This window comes from Stomoxys calcitrans, chromosome 3, assembly GCF_963082655.1.
Source record: "Stomoxys calcitrans chromosome 3, idStoCalc2.1, whole genome shotgun sequence".
NCBI lineage: Eukaryota > Metazoa > Arthropoda > Insecta > Diptera > Muscidae > Stomoxys > Stomoxys calcitrans.
This window is the reverse complement of record NC_081554.1, coordinates 102,650,251-102,674,774: the sequence shown is the minus strand read 5'-3', so window position 1 is coordinate 102,674,774 and position 24,524 is coordinate 102,650,251. Positions and strand designations below refer to the sequence as shown.

Below are 24,524 nucleotides of genomic sequence, written 5' to 3'. Positions count from 1 at the left end.
GTAGCGCAGAGATTAGCATGTCCGCCTATGACGCTGAACGCCGAACCCTGGCGAGACCATAAGAAAAAATTTTTTTTTCTAATTTCCCCTCCTAAAGCTGACATCATTTGTGAGGTACTATGCCATGCAAAACTTCTCTCCAAAGAGGTGTCGCTTTAAAAGGCTTTAAAAAGGAGGCCCCTTATCATTGAGCTTAAACTTGAATCGGACTGCACTCTTTGATATGTGAGAAGTTTGCCCGTTTTCCTTAGTGGAATGTTCATGGGCAAAATTTGCATTTGCATTAATCACGACGAGACGAGATGTATCACGTGAAGGTACATTTCAAGTTCTTCATACCTTAGCTGTTACTACAGGATAACGATGAGGCTTATGTACAATTGCAACCTTGAAAGTATGTATTGGGCGACTAGAAGTTTTTTTTGAAATTTTTATATTTTGGGTACCAAAACGCACAATATGAAAAATCATATATATTTAGATAAAGAATTTGAACTTCGCACATAGACTGGTTGGTGGCGCTTGTGAATGTAGATAAATAAGAATTGTGTAAGAACATGGCGCAAGCAGAATTCTGCTCTCAATGGCACGCAGTTGGCGTCGCTTGCATTATCTAAATACCCATTATTTGCTTTTCCGTGAAAGCTAAGGCGTAATGCACACATATATGGTTTCGATAGTCTCATTTTCGAATACGCGTATCTTTCATTCTTTTATTTCTTTTCTTCATGCTTTAAATTTGATTTGTTTAATGTCTTCGGCAGCGCTGCTTGCTTTGAAGAAAAATAAAATAATTACCGAAACCTATAAGCTTGACGTTTAGTGCCAAATTTTTCTGTTACATGTACACCTCAATAGTATGTATCGGGCGACAAGAATATTTTTTTGAATCTTGTACATTTAGTAACGAAAACGTACAACATGGTACTTTCTTTGCAAGTTGAGCTAAAGCTCTAAAATTTGAGCTTTAGCTTAGTATAAAGTGGGCAACTGGAAGATTTTTTGAAATTCGTACATTTTGGTACTAAAACTTACAAAATCGTACTTCCTTTTGAATTTCGTACATTTAGGTACTAAAACGTACAATATGATACTTTCTTAGCAATTTGAGGTAAGCTCTGAAATTTGGGATACAGGATCACCTTGACAGTATATAATGGGTAACTGGAGGTTTCTTCCTTCTTTTATGAATTAAGCTAGGGTTCTCAAATTTTGGATACAGGTACAGTACATCTCGATTATATATACTGGGCGAGTAGAAGATTTATTTGAAACTCATGCATTAAGGGACAAAAACGTACAAAATGGTTCTTCCTTTGAAATTTGAGTTAAAACTCTGACATTTGGAATACATTTGAGCGTATATATTGGAAGACTGGAAGTTTTTTTTGAATGGCGTACAATTTGGTACTAAAACGTGCAATTTTTCGTTGTTTGTGTGTATGGTTCTGAACTATTGGGTTGCCCATAAAGTAATTGCGGATTTTTCCAAAAGAAAGTAAATGCATTTTTAATAAAACTTAGAATGAACTATAATCAAATATACTTTTTTACACTAAAGCAAGCTAAAAGTAACAGCTGATAACTGACAGAAGAAAGAATGCAATTACAGAGTCAAAAGCTGTGAAAAAATTTGTCAACGCCGACTATATGAAAAATCCACAATTACTTTTTGGGCAACCCAATATAATACACACACAACCAAAACTCGTTGACAGATAGCGCACTTTACGAGAAAAAATTGTTCTCAGCTGTTTACGGTACACTATCTGGTTGTTGTTGTTGTAGCAGTGTGTTGTACATCGAGGCTGCAGCCCTTGTCGATGAAGGATTCTATCGAGTCAATCCGATACGTAAAACCGGCTGCCATGGGATTGACACTACCTGGTTATTATATCATGCGAGTAATATTCTCAAAACCAGAGTTGCACAAAATCAGGATTGACACTACCTGGTTATTATATCATGCGAGTAATATTCTCAAAATCAGAGTTGCACTAATCACCGATTTTGACAGATAGTGCACTCAATATTTTGTTGTTGGGCAACTGCCACTACCTGCAAAGCCACTAAAACACCTCAAAGTAGTTACGTTGCGGGTAGATTTTTGTTGTTGTGCTAGTGACGATACTTTTTTGTTGTACTATGGGTACAACTTATTTTCGTCAAATGTGTTTTATATTTGTATTTTAATCACAACAACACTGTTTAGTTGTTTATGTGTGTAATATCGGATTAAATAAAACATCTTTTTAACACTTTAGATGAAATCACAACTGTGTTATCAAGCCTTTGGCATTTAAATTTACTGCAAAGTCAAAACAGAAATAAAAAAATTGTACTCAGCTGTTCGCGTGACCTTCTAAGTGAATCCTGGTTGAACCATGAAGTACCTCATAGTGAAACAATGATCGGCGTTTTGCCAACACACGCACGTGTGTATGTGTGTGCGTACATGAGCAGAGAATATGCGATAAGGATGATAACAACAAAGAGAATGCAAACAAAAATCGGACATCTTAATACCGTCAAACCCGGCCGGATGTTAACAGCTGTTCGCGTGAGACTACCTTTTTAAATACGTCTTGAAAGTACGCTAAAGAGAGATATCTGTAAATTGTTATAGACAACCTTTTTTGATTCTTTATTTTTATAATATCAAATGTTTTTGCTTCCATTTTGGCAAAAAAAAAATTCTCGCTCGAAGCAATTTATCAAGTGACTGGTTTTGGCATTTGCTTCGCATTGTTCACAACTGTTACGATATACATGAACCCATTTTTGTATGGGAATGCTTAGGTTTTTATTCGGCTTGCCGTCTGATAAATTCGACGTTAAAATATAATACACAAACCCAAATCAGTTTTATTTTCGTTTGCAGGCCGAACGAACGGTTGCGTTCGACGTCGGTTGCTTTCGATGTCGACAAACAGGGTATAAATACATTACTGCGTCGATTATGTTCTTCCAATAAATTTGTGATTAATGTACATCCATACATTGATATATGTACATCCCATTACATTAATCTGTTATCAATCATGAAGAGTGGCAACCTTCTTTAGGGAACAGCTGATGCAATATCTGCTTCAAAGACGTATACGACAATTTCTAAATAGAATTCCCAAAATTTTTTATCTGCTCGGTCGTATACGGTCAATAGCAATATTTAGATAATACGGGACGAAGTGCTGATGGTTAAGGAAACTAATAAGGTGTTAGCTGAAATAGTTTGAAGAAGAGTTGACATGGATATGATTGTGCAGGACCCGAAGAATATACCGCGTAAGTGCAGGGTAATGTCATATGTTGCAAAATATTCATATTTTAGTTTTGTTTTCTAGAGGATTTAATCGGTTGTGTTCAACCGGAAAAGCGGGTGAAATTTGAGTCCGATATTCAAAAATGGTTGCGCTCTGAAGCCTACCATGACTTAATTGGATTCATCAATGGCATTAGTACTGCAATTCAGGGAAAGAAAGTTTCCGATGACATATATGTTTCTACGGAAATGCAGAAGCTACTGGATATGTTTGATAAATTGAACGCCATGGTCGATGAGATACCTCCAACTGATCAACCCCAGAGATTTGGAAATAAGTCCTTTAGAGATTGGTCGCGTAAAATGAACCAAGTAAAACTAATAGTGTGCTCTTTTGAGAATAATTCTAATTAATCATTTTGCAGGATATATTTGAAATATTGAGAAACTGTGTGCCTAAGGATAAATGTTCTCTTGTGGTTGAATTGGGGTTCTATCTCTCAGAATCTTTTGGCAATTCCGTTCGCATTGATTACGGAACGGGACATGAACTTTCTTTTATATTTTTCTTGTGCTCGCTATTTAAAGGAGGTATTCTTGAGGAGCGGGATAATGTTGCCTGTGCCTTAAGACTTTTTAACACGTATTTGAAGTTTGCACGACGTCTTCAAAAGACATATCGAATGGAGCCCGCAGGCAGTCAGGGTGTTTGGTCTTTGGATGATTATCAATTTGTGCCATTCATTTGGGGTAGTGCTCAGCTTGCAGGTAAGTCTCTATGATTATGCGGAACAACAATCAATGTCATTTTTGTACTCCAGCTCAGAGTCCTACAACTCCTGACAAGTTTTTGGACGAGGAGATTATAAATTCGCTGAAGGATGATTATATGTTTATAGCTTGCATAGATTTCATTAAACAGGTTTTATGAACTATAGTTCTTAATTCTGCAATTGTGACTGTTAATTGTTTCAGGTTAAGAAAGGCCACTTTGCGGAGCATTCATACCAGCTATGGAGCATATCAGCTGTGCCCTCATGGTCAAAAATTAATTCGGGACTTGTCAAAATGTACGAGAAAGAGGTAAGTTAAACTTTGAATGACCAATGAAATATACATATTCATTTTCCTCAATCACTCCAACTAACCTAACTAAAGCTACATATAACTGACTACTTAACTTGTAAATTAAACAACTTCAAACTAGTGAGATATTTATTAAACAGCCATTCTGAATTCATTATCTCTAACCTTCAGTGTTATTTTTTCGAAAGGCAACTTCCAGACCCTCAGTTTGACCCCGAATACTGTTAATAGAGGTTTTTCTTAAATTTCATTATTTAAGTATTTTTATTGATTTCTCTTAATACCATACAGAGTTTGGATGATTTCATATAAATTCATATAGATAGCTTTCTATAATACATATACCTACGTAATTATTCAATGTACAGTCGAACTTCTCTATAACGTTACAGTTGCGGTACACGGATCCGCAGCACCTCCAAATATTGACCTGCGACACTCCAAAATATACATTTTCTGGACCCTCATGCCGTTGAACGCATAAAGATGGATGCGTGAAACTTTGGGAAAATACTTCCTTATGATCTAGGTCGTTAGGGATTGCAAATGTGCCATATCAGTACAGACTTAGATGTAGCTTTCGTATAAAGCAGTTCTTTGAATTGACTTCTTGAACCCTTAGAAACCGCCATTCTTATACAATGGAGCATGTAGTGTTTTGTTAACATCTATGCGTAGTATAGTCCAAATAGGTCTAGAACCTTATGTAGCTCCCATATAAACCAATCTCGCGATTTTACCACTTGAACTCCTGAAAGCCGCTATTGTTATCCAATTTGGCTGAAATTCTTGTTTAAACCTTTGAGTGGAGCGGACGTTTTGTTATTTTGTTCCGCAAGAATATGCTGTACCTGGTACTAGATAGTTATTTTCGGTAAATTGTAAAGTCACTCAAGGATAGTGATATACATTACGTTAATGATCTGCGTCTGTTTCTAGTTGAGCGGCAGTTCTAGTGCCAGGGAGTAGGCTTAGAATGGACTCCACAGACCCAGCAGTTGCGGTGGTGGTATAGGGCCGTAGCATGATGTTGTCTGCTACTGAGACCTCGAGTGATGAAGCGGCTACGCCAGGCTTTACAAGCCGATAGATGTCTGGTAAGCAGGGACTTTCGACGAAGACACCCGGTTTGAGTCTTAAGGACAAGGCCGCATCTAATTTATCTTCGAATGCCTATAATTTGCCTGGGCCATCGGCCTTCCCTGACAGACCAATACTTTCTTTCAGAGGCGCATCACTCTTAGGTTTATTGAGAGAGAGAGATTCGCTGCACAGGCTGCTCCAAATGCTGCACGTAGTCAGTAAGGCTGAGCTAAGACAATGCAAGGGCGAGCTGAGAAAGGCTCAGATTAAATAATGGGTGGAATTCTGCACCTCCGTGGAGGATACTCCTGAGACCTCTACGCAGAAAAAAAATTAAAATCTCGGTTCAATTAAGTAATGTGTGTATTTAATTAAAAATGTCGTTGAAATCGGTCCTATAATTATAAATTTGTATTATTAATAAACGATTTTGCAATTTGGATTTATGACCTATGTACTAAATAAACCAGGTCGAAAATTCTTTGGACGATAAATAGTTTCGATTCCTTTAAGCCACCAAGCCCTGATGATATATCTTCCGTTGAATTACAAGCTGTGTCCGACAGACTGGTTCTTTAGCTTAGGGAGATATATTCTGCTTTTATTTACATTTTTACAAGGTCATTTTCATTCTAAAAACAGAAAAACCTTACCACACGAAGGCTTAAGATTTTCGTCCTAATGGTCCGTCATCATTTATGCTGAAGACTCTATCGAGGTTGATAGAGCATATCTTTGGGCGAAGATTCCTAAAGATAAGGACAAGTCCACTGAAACAGCCCACCACGCCCGAGACGACTTCATAGAAGGTTCTCTCGCTATCAAGGTATATACAATGGGAGCATTTCTTGAAATTGAAGGTGCTTTCAATAAAGTAAAGCAGACGCCAATCATGAAGGGGCTGGAGTTTCTAGGCATCAACACTACCGTAAGAAAGTTTATTAATAACCTACTTACTAAAGGATGCATTACAGCAGGCGTAGGATCTGTTCTTCAGTGTTATTTTTTCGAAATATATTATTGTCTCTGGAAGAAAAAAGTGTAAAAGTGGTCGTGTATGCTTATGACGTGGCAATTGCGGTTAGGGAAAAGTTTCCCAGCACTCGAGGCGATATACTTCAGGCAGCTATACGTGCAACAGCGAAGTGGGCTACCAAAAATGGTCTGGTAGTTCTTTTCAGCAGGAGATACAAGTTGCCTACTGTGGCACCTGTCTCCTTGGGAGGTGGGAATGTTTCATTTACAGAAAGCGTGTGGGTGTTCTGCTGGACAGGAGATTGAACTTGAAATCCATCATTTTGGAAAGGCAAGAAAGGCAACTTTTGCCCTATACACCTTCAAAAGAGCTATTGGCAAAACTGTGGGTGAATTACTACTGGGTATATACTGCAGTTGTGAAACCTTTAATTATTTTATGGTTGTTGTTGTTGTAGCAGTGTGTTGTTCACTGAGGCGGCAGCCCTTGTCAATGGAGAACTCCATTGGGTTAATCCGGTACGTACAACCGGCTACCATGGGATTGATTTATGGTGTTGCAGTCTAGTGGACGGTGCTTCAAAAGTCCACCTACTGTTCAATACTCGGCCAGATCTAAAGGATGGTGTGTTTGTACATCACCGCCACACTGAAGACAACACCATCTGATGCACTGAATTTAATGCTACATATAATGCCTCTGGACATTGTCGCTACGCAAATTGCTACGATTACTACCGTGAGGTTAATGGAGTTTTCTCTTTAGTCATGTAGCGGCTACGGATAATGTGTTATCCTTGATACAATGTCCGATGTTCCAGGCAATGTGGATTACACCCTACCTGAGCCACTTTTTGATGACAGTTCAATATTCACCTGTTCTGGGTGTGGCCCACAGAGGTATCCCAGGGAATTTAAGAGCGGACGAGTTTGCGGGTCAAGAAAATACCTTACACATTCCTGGGGAACTGAAATCTGTGGGTGCACCTCTAGCGACATGTAAGCTAAGGCTTCAGGATCAGGCTCAAAGTTCAACGAATGGTAGATGGTCACAAAGAGGGGTTGTGGGCATTCCAAAATTATGTGGCCTGGTCTAGACTTAAAGAGGACTGCCACACACATCTGCTGTGTGTATGTGTCCCGTACTGGGAGTCAGAACGAGTTTCACTTTAGGTTTTCATTTCTTTGAGAACTTTCTGGTTTAGCGGATGTGAATATTCGCAATTTGTTAGGTTTTTAAAAGCGATCTGGTTGGTGCAACTGTAGGAATCAGAAGGCATATTCCTTGTTGTTGTTGTAGCAGTTTATTGTGTACTATCTTTCGTCTGCTTGATTCTGTTGAGTGTCAAGACCCAGGAACTCCGCGACTAGGATGGGGTGCGTCCACAGGGATCAGGGTCTGAGTCGAGTGGGTCTGGCCGGGCAGTTAAACAGGTGACATGTATCGTGCGGTCCCTGGTTACAATCGGGACATACATCTTGCACGTCGGCATCAATCCTAGCTCTGTGGGAATTGAGGCGGCTGCATCTGCCGGAACGTAATTGAGCCAGAACCACTCTGGTTTGCCGGGGGAGGTCGATTTCTTCGGGTGCAATGGGTGGTGGTCGTTCTGCAAGGACTACATTCACCCGGTAGCCAATTAACGCGTCTGCTACCGTGTCTGCATGAATGTTGTTCAGACCCGCTTGATATGCCGCTTGATCTAGAGGTTCTCTCTTGTAGCGCTGGACCTCACGCTCTAGATCGTGTAGATCTACCTTAAGGCTTCTGGGCGGTGGGTATCTATCCACAAGATGATGATTTGGATGATTTCTGCGATAACAGCCCAAAAGGTATTGCTTAGACAGCATGTAGTTATGTCTTCGCACTGGTAGGATCTTTGTCTCCTGATGGAGGTGGTCCACATGAGAACTGAGGAGACAGTTCTCATGGGCAGCATTCTGACAGATCTGAATATTATTTCACTGCGTGTCACAAAGTTGACGTGACCACACTGGCGCTGCATAACTTCCCACAGACCGGCCAATTGCTTTGTACGTGGTCAACAAGGTTTCTTTGTCTGCACCCCAAGTGCTGCCAGCGAGTGACTTGAGGACCTTGTTTCTACTTTTGACTTTATTGCAGATTGCTGTGGCATGTGGGGAGAAAGTGTAGGAGCTGTCAAATGTGACGCCAAGTATTTTGGGACACTTGATGGTCGGAATCATTTCTCCATCGACCATCGCAGTCAGCTCAGTATTCACCTCACGCGTATTTGTAGTGAACAGTGTGGCTGAAGATTTGGTGGCGGATATCTTCAGATTTCTTGCAGCGAAATATGAGGCAAGCTCGTTGAGGTAGACGTTCAACCTATCGCAGATGTCATCAATGGGTGGGGGGCCTGATGCCATGATCGTACAATCGTCCGCATAAGATACGATCTCTATGCCGTCTGGAGGAGGTGGGATGGAGGATAGGTAGAGGTTAAACAGAGCCGGAGATATCACCCCACCTTGGGGAACTCCCTGTTTCACTCTACGGTGTTTTTCCCTAAATTCCACAAATGACTGGCGGCCACACAGATAATTCGCGACCCAACGTTTCAAGCCTGGCTGGAGGGACGTGTTGGCGATGTCCTCAAATAATTTGGCATGGCTGACCGTGTCGAATGCCTTCGATAGGTCCAGTGCCACGAGGACCGTCCTATCACATGGCCTGGGTTGATTGAAGCCACGGCAAATGTGTGTGGTGATGGCATGCAAAGCTGTTGTTGTGCTGTGCAGTCTCCGAAATCCGTGTTGATGCTCGGCGAATGGAAATTCTCCTACGAGGCTCGGGAGGAGTAATGCCTCAAGCGTCTTAGCCACTGGTGAGAGAAGGGAGATCGGTCTGTACGACTCCCCCAAACTCGGGTCTTTACCAGGCTTCAGTAGCGGGATCACTCTGCCCATTTTCCAGACATCGGGAACTATAAGAGTGTTCAATGACAGGTTAAGGACAGTGTTAAGGTACTCAACTCCAGGTAAATCCAGATTCTTCAGCATCTATGTAGAGATTCCGTCGGGGCCTTGGAAGATTTGGCGCCACGGATGACATTCGTAACTTCGCCCACGGTAAATTGTGATGACTGTTCATCGGCTCGGAGACCACGAATACGGTGAATAGCTCTCCTCCTTGCCCTGTCTCTCTCGGGATGCACAATAAATTGACGGTTGAACAACCTGGCGCATCTCTTCGGATCAGTCACGGTTATCTCGCCAAAAGTGACTGAGGTCCTGTCGTCCCGTCTACCGGGGTTCGAGAGAGACTTAACAGTGGCCCACAGTTTGCCTGCACCGGTGCCTAAGTTACATTGCTCCAAGTGTTCCAGCCACAAATTCCGCTTATGTTCGTTGACTACCCTGTTTATTTCCAGATTCAGCTCGCTGATTCTGGGGTTAGCGGGGTCCATAGCACGAATCCCATCACGCTCGTCTGCGAGTACCACTGCTTGCGCCGGGAAATTGGGTCGCACTTGTGGTATTCGACCGGCTGGTATAAAGCGAGCGGCTGCTGCGTTGATGATGTCTCGGAATTTCCTCTCGGCCACAAGCACATCAGAGGGGGGTGGCAGTTCATTGAAGCGGCGATTGGTATACTCTCTGAAGCCAGTCCAATTGGCCTTCTTGTAATTGATGAACGTCCGGCGCTCAGAGGTTATGAAGTCGGGTGGTCGGTCGATGGTGAGGATTATGGGGAGGTGGTCTGACCCCAAAGAGATGACGGCTTGCCAGGATACGTCACTCAGGAGATCAGGGGATGCGATTGAGATGTCTGGCGAGCTGCTGCACCTCCTCGTAATCCTAGTGGGGGCATCCTCATTCACCGTGCAAAACGTGGAGCTATCTATCTGCTCTGCCAAAGCTATGCCACGCTGGTCGTTACCTAGGGGAGAATGCCATGACAAGTGATGTGCATTAAAATCCCCCAGAACCAGACGACCATGGCCAGATAGCAACCCACTTATGTCGGGGCTGTAGGCCTGGCCATTAATCGGGACACAGCTACCAACCGGCGGTACATACACGTTGTATATCTCTATCTCGGCAGTACCAGACCTGACTGCTACCCCCATACATTCCATGTATGGGTCACTAGCGTCAAGCGCAGGCGAGATAGGTCTATACTGCACGGAATGGTGTATAACGAAGGCCAATCCCCCACCTCCATTTCTTGAGCGATCCTTACATAGCACATTGTAGCCGTGACAACTGTGCAAGCTGCAGGTGTTAGTCAGCTTTGTCTCCTGGATCGCTGCGACCGATATGCTCTTCCGACTCGTAAAATCTACAATCTCATCAATCTTGCCTCGCAGTCCATTGCAGTTTAACTGCAAGAACGATACACTTCCCGGCACTGGCCTGGCAATAGTAGGGCTAGGGTGCTGTCGTTGCATAAATTGCCGTACGGGAGAGGTCGGGGGGGTCACATAGTCCGACGACGAGGACGCCGAAGGCGACGACGGCGACGCTTGTGACCCACTGCTGGCTATGTTCGCACAGCACCTAGCGACATAGCCAGTATGACTATACTCCCGTAGCGAAGTTAGGCCAGAGCAAGAACGGAAGTGTACCCACTCCAAGCACCGGTTACACCTCACCGACACTGACCGATGATGAAGGCGGTTCTGGCAAACGGAACAGAACCAGGGTCCGGGGTTCTTTTCAATCCCGGCACGGACCAGAAGCGTACGGAGAAGGCACTCCGGGATGTGCCTCTCCCATGGCGAAAAAAGACGAACACGTACACTGAGGCGGCAGCCCTTGCCGATGAAGATTCCATCGGGTCAATCCGGTGCGTACAACCGGCTGCCATGGCATATTCCTTCTCCTTTTCCTGTGGTATCACAATGGACGAAAACGTCTAAGTGAGTCTGATGGTAGACTGCCACTTAAGCCTAAACTATAGGTTTATAAATATTTTTTCCCATATATTGTTTTTTGCTTTTCAACTTCTGCTTATGAACATGTTCGAATGAAAATGTAAAATGATTCGGGCGACATTTGCAAAATGTTGTTCCGTATAAGTGTAGCATTTTTTTCAGAATCGAAATCACGTTTTTTTAGGAAAATTGGCCCGGCCGAACTTAGCTCGTTTTTACAGTCGAACCTTGATTTTCCGGGATGCTGGGGACCAAGGACATTAGGGATAGTCGATTTACCCAGGAGCAATATTTTTTTTTTTTACAGTTTTTAAACATATTTTTAATAACATTGACTAGGTCTAAAACACCAAAGCTGCCAGGACTTTCCAAGAAGTCCAAAAAATGTTGTGGAAGCATGTATTGCTTTTTTAAAGATATTTTTGGGTGAATAATATCATCAGTTTCATCTGAACTACCCTTCTGGGTCTTATCTGTGGCATATGTCATATATATAAGTTCTATAATTTCATACCTATAATTTCACCATCGGCCAAATTGGAAAGCACTTTTACACATAAGCATTCTTTTCATATCCTCTTTGGTAAAATCGTTCGTTACGTTTACTATTACTGTTGCAATATCGGATGTACGAGTATGTAATTTGGCATTTTATATATGTTATCTGTCATTTCTGATCAAAAATAACCGTTGTTTTAAATTTTTTCAAAAAGTATTTATTTATTCATCAATAATTGTGTTGTCCCCTTCAAAGTAATACTAACATCGTCGTTCCATTTGGAACTCATCGAAGTAATGATCTGAGATCCAACAAATTAACGATTTCTGATCAAAAAATAACTGTTATTCGAACATACGTAACTCACGAACTAACGGGAAGGATAATTTTTATTCCTCTGTTGGAACGAGCAAACTTCAGGTATTTAAACAGATATTCGGATTCCCGATGTTGTATTATTTTGTTGAGGAAGATGAGGCTTCCGATATCAAGATAGTTTTTGAAAGAAACATCAAATACTTGCAGTACAATCTGTGATATGCTATCGTGTCGTTTTTTTTTTTGCCATAAAGAAGGGTGGTTATTAGGATTTCGCCAGGAGCATATGAATATGGAATGGTTTAGAAAGACGGATTACCTATAGGTTTCGTAGCATTCCATATATCTTGCCAATAGCCTTGCGTATATGGTTGGATCAAGTGAATTTGGAATTTAGTGTTAAACCCAGATTGCACGCAGTATCAAGATAAGGTATTGCTGTCTTGAAGTTTCATACTTACATATATTGTCCAAAGCAGTTATCTTGCGTCTTTTAATAACGACCAATTTGGATTATCGGATTTATGCTCAGTTTAAAATTTTTCGCCTAATTGTAAATTCGGCGTACATCATCATTTATACCAGATAGACAGTGGTGAACATCCCTTATTTTAGAACCAGTGTATAGCTGTACATCGCCCGTGTACATTTGTGTTTGGCAGTTTATTAGAACTTCTGGCAGATAATTTATGTAGACAGAGAACAGTAAAGGACCAAGAATGGAGCCTTGGAGAAACCCTTTCGTAACGTCTAATAAGCAGGAGCTTCGTTCTTCAATAACAATAGCTTGTGTCCTTTGAGTGATATGATATATGGCAATAAATGTTTAAAAGCCGAATTAGAAAAATTAAACAGCCTTTTCAGTTATAACAACAAAATCCGGTGGTCAACCGTATCAAACGCTTAACAGTGGTCTAATAGTAGCAGGAATTATACTATCAGTGCAGAGCTGCATCTTCTCTTTGCACGGAAACCCGATTGTGTATCAGAAAGTAAGATTTTCTCAGTTAAAAATTTATTAATTTGAAAAGACATGATGGGACTGTATTCATTATTCACTTTTAGAACAGGTATAATTTTCGCCATTTTCCACTCAGCTGGGATGATTGACTTGGTAAAAACGAAGTTGAAAATATACGTTATGAAAGGTATTATTTTTGATATTAATAGCTTCAAAAAACGTGGGTGGATTTCATATAAACCAGTAGCGTTGGACTTTATACGATGAATACGTAAGAAAACTTCATTCTCTTCGACACAGCGAAAAGCAAATGGACTCCCAATTCAAACAGTATACAGGTCCTCGTAACATCTGTGAGATATGGTTACTCAGAAAAAATATACACCTAAATTTGACCGATTAAACTTGGTATTGATTTATACAAATCTTTTCAGACAAAGTGTCAAATTCTTTAATTATGTTTGATATAGAAATTCGATATTTTTTGTATCACGGCAAGTGATTGGTATATGGTATTTAACAGTATAAATTTTGTATTGACTATGATTATATTGTGTTAACACATATGTAATGCGAAAAGAAGTGCGAATGAGTCAAATATATGTCTAGTTTCTATCACATGCATACACAAAGTGACGTGGCTAGACAAAAAATAAATATCAAGAAAATTAGAAGTGTGGTTTTTATCTCTACATAAAATGTAATTTTTTTGTTATAATTTTAAAGTTAAACAAATTCATTGTGAAAAATTTGCGCTGAAATAGTGCAATGCAGAAAAATTTTGATAAATTCCAAACGCAACAAATTGGAGGACATTATTCAATGGTATTTATAAATATATATTATTTATATATTCTTATTTTAATATTTTATTATCCATATATAGATTGTATTGATTTGGGCGCTGAGGATAGAAGATAACACATGTGGATCTTAAGTTCGTGGTATTCCACGCAAAATGCTCAAATTGCCATTTATTACGACTCATTTTAAATAAATATGTACTGGGTTGCCCAAAAAGTAATTGCGGATTTTCTAAAAGAAAGTAAATGCATTTTTAATAAAACTTAGAATGAACTTTAATCAAATATACTTTTTTTACACTTTTTTTCTAAAGCAAGCTAAAAGTAACGCCGACTATATGAAAAATCCTCAATTACTTTTTGGGCAACCCAATATATAAATTATATTGCTTATAACACCCTTTACAGACGGTGTCGCCGACAACGAAAAGCGGCTCAAAATGAAATCGACAATGTTACTTTTTTTAGAAGCCTTAGACCATTAAAAGAAATACATTAAGCTATATTTTTCATGTTTTATACGCAATTTAATCCAATAAAATAAAAACTTTTTTATTAATGTGAACAATATCAGTTATTTATTTTTATTTAAATAGTAAAAACGTTCTTTAAAAGAAATTGCAATTTCAAATGAATTGTTTATTGAGTTAATAACCACTTTCATTGAATTTTTGAGCTTTTCATAAATTCAAATTGCAAAATTGTTAATCAATATTACAAATTCCTTTATAGGTCCGATTTCAGCAAATTTTCCAATTGAATGTACAAATTTCTTAATTGAACATAGTTTTTCATTTTATCTGTGTATAAAACCATGATGGTTTGGTTTCAAACAAAATGTTTTTAAATCCATTCCAAAAAAATATTTGCTGAGTTACCCAAGCTTTTTGATTGGCATTATAAATAACGAGAAGTTTGATAAAACTTATTAATGATTTTGTATGAGCACTTTTTCTATAACTAACGCCTTGACCCTGAGAGTACCAGCAGTATTAGCCGTTAGTCTCTGTATGCAAGCATTCCAAAATGGGACAGTTTCATCTCCATTATACATTTGTTTTACTGCTTAGTTTTCCCCTAGGTGTATATAAATTAATTCCATTTCTACAATTTTAATGGCAACTCCAAAGTCAGCTGAGACTTTTTCTCCTTCAGCCTTATGCTTATGAATGTCATTTCGCTTTTTAAACTTTTGCAACCAGCCGCTGGAATATTCACATTTTGTACTTATTTTCAACTTTTAGTGGAATAGTTAAGCCTTTTCACTTTTTTTTATTTGTCCTAAGTCTATAGTTTACAATATCCTTACAGACTAAATTAACTGCTAAATATATATGTAGAAACAAAAATATACGTATATAATTTTTTTCGAGCTTTTAAGAATATATAGGTTTAAATGCTTTATATGATTCAAGTATACAATTAACTTCTCTTTTATCGACTCACGACTTAGATTCAATCTGTAACTATAGCTAGGCAAATCCTGTTGGATCCAGCCACGATTCCTGCGGCAAAATAATAAAAATTGTTTCTGAACCGATTCAATTGTATTGGAATGAATAGGGTAAACTGCGTTCCATACTACAGAACCGTATTCTAAGATACAACGCACAAAAGAAATATACAACTGCTTAGTAACTATTGGATCTGAGAATTCTTTACTCCAGCGTTTTGTAAAGCCTAGGCTTTTATATGCTTTGTTAGTAATTACAGAAATATGCAAGCGGAAGTCTAGTCGGTGATCCAAAAGGATCCCAAGATCGGTCATAGACAAGAAAGATTCAATTAAGCGGCCATCAAAATAATAACTTGATTGTAGACTACCTAGTCTAAAAAAGGTCATAAGCTTACATTTTTTAAAGTTTAGTTCCAGCAGATTAGTTTTGCACCCGTAAAAAAAAACTGTTAAGATCAGATTGCAGTAAACTTTGATACGCCTCGAGATTCGTCCGATATTTTGGCATCCCCCGTTACTAAAGGTCAATGAGCCTGTTACTAAAGTTCTTTTAAATCGTTCTCAACGATCATTCTTAAACTTCTATGTCCACTTTTGGCTCTTCTACGCTTTCCAAGACTTTTAGGTCTTGTCCATCCCGGATAATGAAGGTTCCCGAATAATCGAGGTCCGACTGTATTTGTTTTGTCTGTCGTCCGAACACTACACAACTTATTCTAAACTCACATTTTTCCTATTTGGTTTGCAATTTTCCTATCAGTCTTTGGCCACTACAAACATTTTACACCGGCACGGGATGAATATGAGCACTACACGGATTGGAACTCTCAGTTCCGATTTGTGTGGTGTTTATCGTCATTACGAGAAGCTAAGCTGAAAGCGTCCACAGGTTGCGGATAGTAGGATGTTCGGTAAACGGGGTAGCTGCAACTGCTGTTGTAGACTATCAGCGGTATCGTGTGGGTGTGTGTGAGTCTCAGTGAGAGGCCGGTCGGCACCGGCCGGTTCAAATGTGTGAAAATTCCTGAAAAAAGTTGTGTTTTCAATTTTTATTTATTATAAGGAAGTTCGTTGCAGGGAAGTTCGACAGTACTTATACAATGCTGCCTCTATTGTTTGAGGTAATGATGGATTTCTGGGTCTTTTGAGTTTCCTTCGTCTAATTCTTCGGAATCCCCATCAGCCTCGTATGCTTTGGGTAGCCTTATGTATTATGGCATCAGATACACAGGATGTGATATCATCATCGCACTCCATCTACTTTGCGAGGTCAGGCGTTATTGCAATGTTTGATTGTATAATAACAGTATAATTCCCTTTTTTTGGAGGTCAGCATGTCCGCATATGACGCTGAACGCCTGGGTTTATATCCTGGTGAGACCATCACAGAAATGTTCAGCGGTGGTTATCCCCACCTTATGCTGGCGACATTTGTGAGATACTATGCCATATAGAAACTTCTGCTCAAAAGAGTGTCACACTGCGGCTCGCCGTTCGGACTCGGCTATAAAAAGGAGGTCTTATCATTGAGCTTAAAACTTGAATCGGACTGCACTCATTGATATATGAGAAGTTTGCCCCTGTTCCTTAATGGCATGTTTATGGGCAAATTTGCATATACATTTGGGTTGGTTGCTCCAAACATTACGTCAAACTTGTAGTGATGCACTGTCGCAAGACATAACAGCTTTCCCCAAAGTTGTATTGAATTTGAAAGACTCAATCTGCTGTCTGAAGCCAAAAGTTTCTGGATGATTGATTTACTGTTTGAAGCGGATTTCCCTTTGATCCGTAGAAAAGATTAAGCATGTTGAATTCGTTGAAAGGAATGTTAGTGTAACTTTTTCAGATATCAGAATATTAACATCTGGTTGTACTTACACTTATTTGGAAGCAAAAGCATTTTGCACTCCTTATCGAAGTCAATGTTGTCTTACTTCTGGCCATCGGCCATAGACCCTAACTTCAAACCATCCATTGATTTATGTATGTACTTCAACATTTCAAAATTGTTTTCTTCCTTTTAATTAAATCGGGTAGTTTGTTTGTCTACATCATATTTTTCTGATATCAAACCAACGAAAATGTTTTTACTGTAATCTTCAATCAGTAATAACTCCTCAATTGAAAGAATTTTTCGTTGTTCTTTTCTCTTTTGTTGTTGGTGCCATTTTCGAACAAACGTCTTGAACAGCCAGCTTTCAATTACAGACGTAAAGTTATTTGATACTCAACTTTAACTCAAAATAAAAAGGGGAATCCCACTAAATGCGAAAACAGAATGTGTGGTGCACGTATAGTAGAGATAAGCACGGTTAATAGAGGGAGCATTGTTGAAGTACGGTTAATAGAGGTTAACCACGGTTAAAAGAGGGAACAGTATTGAGGCATGGATAATAGAAGTAAACCAAGAATTATAGAGGTCCAAAATCAAAATCGCAGAATGGCGGTTAACAGGGTAACCGGTTAAGAGAGGTTTGGATAATCGAGGTTTAACTGTACTTTAAGATAGAATTATGACAAGTCATGGGTTCCTCATATTACACATCAGAAATGCATAGTATGCCCAGAAGAAGAAGAGATGCCTTTAAGTTCGAGATGCGTAAAAGGAATGCACAAGGCGTCACTAGTGTGCGATCATTCGTTAGGTTATATTGCCGAGACTAAATGGTGTATGTCAAACAACACAGATTAATGTTGCGTTAAGTGTGATACACGCGAAGCAAGCTAGTGTAGCAATCTAGTTGTTTTTGAGTGCCGCGTTGGAAAGTGCAAGTCTGCAAAGAAATTCCACAAAACGCAACGCGCAAAAGTAAAACAATTTTTAACTTTGATGCTTTAAAACACTTCTTCACGCACTGCAACACAGAATGACGTTCGATTTCAGTCGTCAACGTTGAAAATTCTTTAACTTTTGGGCGTTGTTTTTGAGGATTTTTTTTTGCCGAGTTATTGCACAATGCGCTCGTTCTGTTTTGGCCTTAAGCTGCAACAAGTCTCAAGCAAATGAAGTTGCTACAATTGAATCGACTCAGTATGTTTTGGCGCACCCATAGGTTTTATTGAAAATTCGTACCACGTTAATGGTTAGACTGATCGTTACGAAATGTTCTAGACATTTGTAGAAGAGGGCATAAGCTTTCAGTAAAAAAAGCTTTTTAGTTGACCCCCATAGTTTACACAGGGTGTTAGAGTTGAGCACTTTTCATCTCCCTTCTGCAGGATATAACTTTAACTACTCAACCGTTTTAAATGATTTCTTTCGCAAAATAAATTTAGCTATAGTTCCCATATAAACCGATCCCCCGATTTGATTTCTTGAACTCCTGGAAGCCGCAATTTTTGTCCGATTTGGCTAAAATTTAGCATGTAGTGTTCCGTTAAGATTTCCAACAAGTCTTAACGTGCCTAGTACAATAAAAATCGGTCTATAACCTGATATTGCTCCCATATAAACCGATCTCCCGATTTGACTTCTTGAGGCTTTACAAGCCACAATTTTTATCGGATTTGGCTGACACTAGCATGTAGTGATCTGTTACGTCTTCCAACAACTGTGCCAAGTATGATCCAAATCAGTCTATAGTCTCTCCACCATCCTGTTTGGTTATTAGAAGCTTTAATTTTTGCAAGTTTGACAAAAGTTTGGTGGTATGTAGAAAATGCACTTCAACTTAATTTATTTTGTATACATTTTTAGCAGAATCCATGGGTGGGTTCACAAAATTCGGCCCGGACGAACTTAGCACGCTTATACTTGTTTTTTTTTTAGTCCACCGTGTGAGGATAGTCCTCCGTATGACACCATATGACGATGGACGCCAGGATTTGAATCCAGGCGAGAACACCAGAAAAAAATTCTTCACAGGTGGTCGTTATCTCCTAATGCTGGGGACATTTGTGAGGTGCTTTGTCATTCAAAAATCACTAAAAGAGCGTATGTGGCTGAGAGAAAACACACGGTATAGTGGAAGCGTTGGTAGCTTATTCTCTTTTGGAAATAGCAACCTTTTTTTACACAAGCTGATATTGCACTAATCGGTAAGCAGGTCTGGTTGCGGTTTAGGGATGGATGCCCCTCAGACACCTAAAGTTCGCAATAACAAACACCTAACGCAATAATCGGTCTATATGCCTTCGTTACTCTCGAATACCTTTCATTTGAGTGTTATATTGTTATGGTTGGTCAATATGACTGTTTAAGAAGTTTCGTATTCTACTCCGGAATACCTTTCATTTGAGTCCTACATTCTCTCGATCAGTCTACTTTTATTTTGGGTGGTGCTTTTGGGGTAAGGGGGAGTCTATACGAACAAGTTAGTTTAACAAACCCACAAACAGCCATACGAACATACAAACAAACACATATTTATATATACACAAAAAAAATATAGACCTAAATTTGAGCGATTAAATGTAGTATTGACTTATAAAAAACTTTTCAAACAAAGTGTTAATAGCTTTAATAATTTCAAGTTCGTTTTCGGCTTTCGTTCTGCGAAAAGTTAAACGAACTTGCGAATAATCAGTGTTCCCGTAAACTCTTGTTAAGTTTATATTTCTTGCTTAAAATTGGTTACGCGACATGTTTCATCCAATTTTGGAAAACAAGTTAAACAAGTCCATCATGGCCCGAGGCCGTCCAGGTCTGGCGATCTTTCATTGTGGACGAGGAAAGAATAGACCCTAATAAATAAGAAGTATAGTCTATAAAGTACAGTTTGTACGAAGAACGACACCGAGGCGAGAACTGCAATAGACGTCCGGCATGCATGAATTGTGCGAACAAGCATCCCACCGACAACTGGATGTTCAAAAAGAATGCCAAGTAAAAAGTACGGAAATGAGAGAAGTGATTATTCCACCAATGACATCAATTGCCCACACCGTGCTAATTTTTTAGAGATCAGAGAGAGGGTTAAAAATTTTCGTAAGAGAAAATCACATCCACCACTGCGTAGAACTGGGTATGTCCCGGAGCAGCAAACTACCACCAGCAGAAACCCGCCGAACAACTTTCAGAGTCTTCGCAATAAACGAAGTACTTATGCAGCAGAAATAAGAGATTACACTCAAAATGATCTCTTGTCTTCGATGAGTTATTTGATATATTCAACTCAGCTCTTAGTGAGCTTAGTCAATACACTAATAAGGTATAGCAAATTTATGTAGTAATGTCTATGGTAAAACACGCTTATGGCATTAAATAATCAACAATTCCGCATTCTTCACTGGAATTCTAATGAAATTTCTAACTATACAACTCTCAAGCAATTTGAAGTTTTACTTGAGAAGCACAGTATACATGTAGCGTCGATGAAACTTTGTTCAATTCTGACCATAGACCGTACTTCTGCAATTACATTTTATACAGAAACGATAGAATTGATACAAGAGGAGGAGGTGTTGCTCTCTTGATTCACAGGTCTTTCGAACACAGACTTCTGCCATTACCGCATACCACATACATTGAGAATCTATCAATAGATGTTAAAATTAATCAAAGAGTATAGTTTTATGCACCGCTTACTGTCCCAGGTATACAACTAACTTTAGAAACAACATGGTAGCTTTAACCCAATGCAATAGAGAGTTTTGAGTAACACCTCTCTCTCGATGCATCTGAGGACCTTTGGATATGAGATTCAATTAGATCACTGCCCAGTCATGTGTACTATAAGATGCTCGCCCATCAATTCTACTGAAACGAGTGGTTATGAGTACGCGCAAAGCAATTGGAGATTATTCAAGCAGGAAATCCGTAGTCATATTAGACTCTCGACCAATTTTTACTACACGATATGTGCCATTAATTGGGAATTAGAAGCATTTACGAATTTGATTCTAAGAGTAAGATATAGTGCGGTTTCCCGAAAATCTGATTTCAAAGTAGCTTCCCTTCCAGCCAGTACGATGAGGAATATACGTCAAAGGAATGAATTCAAGACAAAGGCAAATCGTTCCACGGATGATCGAACCTCATTAGTATAAAATCAATGCATTAAGTTCTTAATTAAGACGATAAACAGAGAAATAAATAAATGTTTCGACAATGGTCAAATTTTCTGGAGAATATGGAGATAAAAAATTCTGGAAAGTGAGTAGAAGTCTTAGAGAAAAACGAAAAGTGCAATTATCACCCCTTAAAGTTGGTAACGATTAATTGGTGTCAGATGATGAATAGGCTGAAATTCTTGCTAGCAAATTTGTTAACAGTCATATACTTACACAAAATTTCAAACATACCTCAGAACATAATATCTTGAGAACTGTGAAAATTTCATTTCAAACCCGCTTGATGGGAATTATGCTGTGTTTATTGCCGAAAGCGAATTATCCTCTATTTTGTTCAAAATCAAAGTGACGAAAGCTCCAGGATTGGACAATATTGCTAAAATTCTGGTTCGAATATTTAATAGTTGCATGAAGCTTAATTATTTTCCGTCGGAATTCTAAAAAGCTAAAGTTGTGGCTGTACACAAAGCTTCCAAGTCTAGAAACAATCCAAGCAGCTACAGATCTATAAGTCTATTAAACATTCTAGGCAACGTTTCTGAAAAATGTATTCTCTACAGAATTAAAGAATTTGCTGTACCAAATAATCTTATAATTAACGAACAACTTGGATTCAAAAGAGAACATAGCACGATACACGAATCGAAACGAATCTGTAATAAAATTCTATTAAACTAATCAGGCAAGAAGTCAACAGGTATTGTTTTGTTAGACATCCAGAAAGCTTTCGACACGTGTGGCCCCATGGGCTAATCTATAAATTAATTTCCATGAATCTTCTGAAATGTTAATGCAAAATTATTGCCGATTATTTAAAATACCGTAGCTTTGTGTATCCATCAACAACAAAACTTCATCGTTAAAAAGTATCCCTGCAGGTTATCACCAATATTATAGTCTCTGCACACATCTGACTTTAAACCGTCTAGACCATTCAACGTTGCCTACTACGCTGACGATATGGCACTAATCTCGAGCAGTCAACTAGTGCAACTAGTACAAAGACTCAAGCTATAATATTTCCATATAATAAATCTCCAAAAGGAATCCATCCCGTCCGATTATTTTTAATGGAAACAATATAGTGTTACAAAAGACTATTCAATCCCATGGCAGCCGGTTGTACGCATCGGATTGACCCGATGGAATCTTCATCGGCAAGGGCTGCCGCCTCAGTGTACGTGTTCGTCTTTTTTCGCCATGGGAGAGGCACTTCCCGGAGTGCCTTCTCCGTATGCTTCTGGTCCGTGCCGGGATTGAAAAGAACCCCGGACCCTGGTTCTGTTCCGTTTGCCAGAACCGCCTTCATCATCGGTCAGTGTCGGTGAGGTGTAACCGGTGCTTGGAGTGGGTACATTTCCGTTCTTGCTCTGGCCTAATCTCGCTACGGGAGTATAGTCATACTGGCTATGTCGCTAGGTGCTGTGCGAACATAGCCAGCAGTGGGTCACAAGCGTCGCCGTCGTCGCCTTCGGCGTCCTCGTCGTCGGACTATGTGACCCCCCCGACCTCTCCCGTACGGCAATTTATGCAACGACAGCACCCTAGCCCTACTATTGCCAGGCCAGTGTCGGGAAATGTATCGTTCTTGCAGTTAAACTGCAATGGACTGCGAGGCAAGATTGATGAGATTGTAGATTTTATGAGTCGGAAGAGCATATCGGTCGCAGCGATCCAGGAGACAAAGCTGACTAACACCTGCAGCTTGCACAGTTGTCACGGCTACAATGTGCTATGTAAGGATCGCTCAAGGAATGGTGGTGGGGGATTGGCCTTCGTTATACACCATTCCGTGCAGTATAGACCTATCTCGCCTGCGCTTGACGCTAGTGACCCATACATGGAATGTATGGGGGTAGCAGTCAGGTCTGGTACTGCCGAGATAGATATATACAACGTGTATATACCGCCGGTTGGTAGCTGTGTCCCGATTAATGGCCAGGCCTACAGCCCCGACATAAGTGGGTTGCTATCTGGCCATAGTCGTCTGGTTCTGGGGGATTTTAATGCACATCACTCGTCATGGCATTCTCCCCTAGGTAACGACCAGCGTGGCATAGCTTTGGCAGAGCAGATAGATAGCTCCACGTTTTGCACGGTGAATGAGGATGCCCCCACTAGGATTACGAGGAGGTGCAGCAGCTCGCCAGACATCTCAATCGCATCCCCTGATCTCCTGAGTGACGTATCCTGGCAAGCCGTCATCTCTTTGGGGTCAGACCACCTCCCCATAATCCTCACCATCGACCGACCACCCGACTTCATAACCTCTGAGCGCCGGACGTTCATCAATTACAAGAAGGCCAATTGGACTGGCTTCAGAGAGTATACCAATCGCCGCTTCAATGAACTGCCACCCCCCTCTGATGTGCTTGTGGCCGAGAGGAAATTCCGAGACATCATCAACGCAGCAGCCGCTCGCTTTATACCAGCCGGTCGAATACCACAAGTGCGACCCAATTTCCCGGCGCAAGCAGTGGTACTCGCAGACGAGCGTGATGGGATTCGTGCTATGGACCCCGCTAACCCCAGAATCAGCGAGCTGAATCTGGAAATAAACAGGGTAGTCAACGAACATAAGCGGAATTTGTGGCTGGAACACTTGGAGCAATGTAACTTAGGCACCGGTGCAGGCAAATTGTGGGCCACTGTTAAATCTCTCTCGAACCCCGGTAGACGGGACGACAGGACCTCAGTCACTTTTGGCGAGTTAACCGTGACTGATCCGAAGAGATGCGCCAGGTTGTTCAACCGTCAATTTATTGTGCATCCCGAGAGAGACAGGGCAAGGAGGAGAGCCATTCGCCGTATTCGTGGTCTCCGAGCCGATGAACATCCATCACAATTTACCGTGGGCGAAGTTACGAATGTCATCCGTGGCGCCAAACCTTCCAAGGCGTTGGGCCCCGACGGAATCTCTACATTGATGCTGAAGAATCTGGATTTCCCTGGAGTTGAGTACCTTACCACAGTCCTTAACCTGTCATTGAACACTCTTATAGTTCCCGATGTCTGGAAAATGGGCAGAGTGCTCCCGCTACTGAAGCCTGGTAAGGACCCGAGTTTGGGGGAGTCGTACAGACCGATCTCCCTTCTCTCACCAGTGGCTAAGACGCTTGAGGCATTACTCCTCCCGAGCCTCGTAGGAGAATTTCCATTCGCCGA

The 24,524-nt window shown here is 40.3% G+C and overlaps 1 protein-coding gene and 1 long non-coding RNA gene across 2 annotated transcripts in view; both read left to right on the top strand.

Annotated features, from left to right (window-relative positions):
* Nucleotides 1-3,036: 3,036 nt before the first annotated feature.
* LOC106094078 (serine/threonine-protein phosphatase 2A activator) overlaps nucleotides 3,037-24,524 on the top strand; it is a 37,430-nt gene continuing 15,942 nt past the window's right edge. The window contains exons 1-5 of the mRNA XM_059365327.1: nucleotides 3,037-3,285; nucleotides 3,345-3,634; nucleotides 3,688-4,030; nucleotides 4,084-4,184; nucleotides 4,238-4,345. Coding sequence (XP_059221310.1) covers nucleotides 3,249-3,285; nucleotides 3,345-3,634; nucleotides 3,688-4,030; nucleotides 4,084-4,184; nucleotides 4,238-4,345 — 879 coding nt within the window. The 5' untranslated portion in view covers nucleotides 3,037-3,248. The remainder of the gene's footprint in view (nucleotides 3,286-3,344; nucleotides 3,635-3,687; nucleotides 4,031-4,083; nucleotides 4,185-4,237; nucleotides 4,346-24,524) is intronic.
* On the top strand, nucleotides 13,739-14,395 carry LOC131995968 (uncharacterized). The gene is made up of 3 exons (XR_009397718.1): nucleotides 13,739-13,910; nucleotides 13,972-14,130; nucleotides 14,203-14,395. It is a non-coding gene; the product is annotated as an uncharacterized LOC131995968 (long non-coding RNA).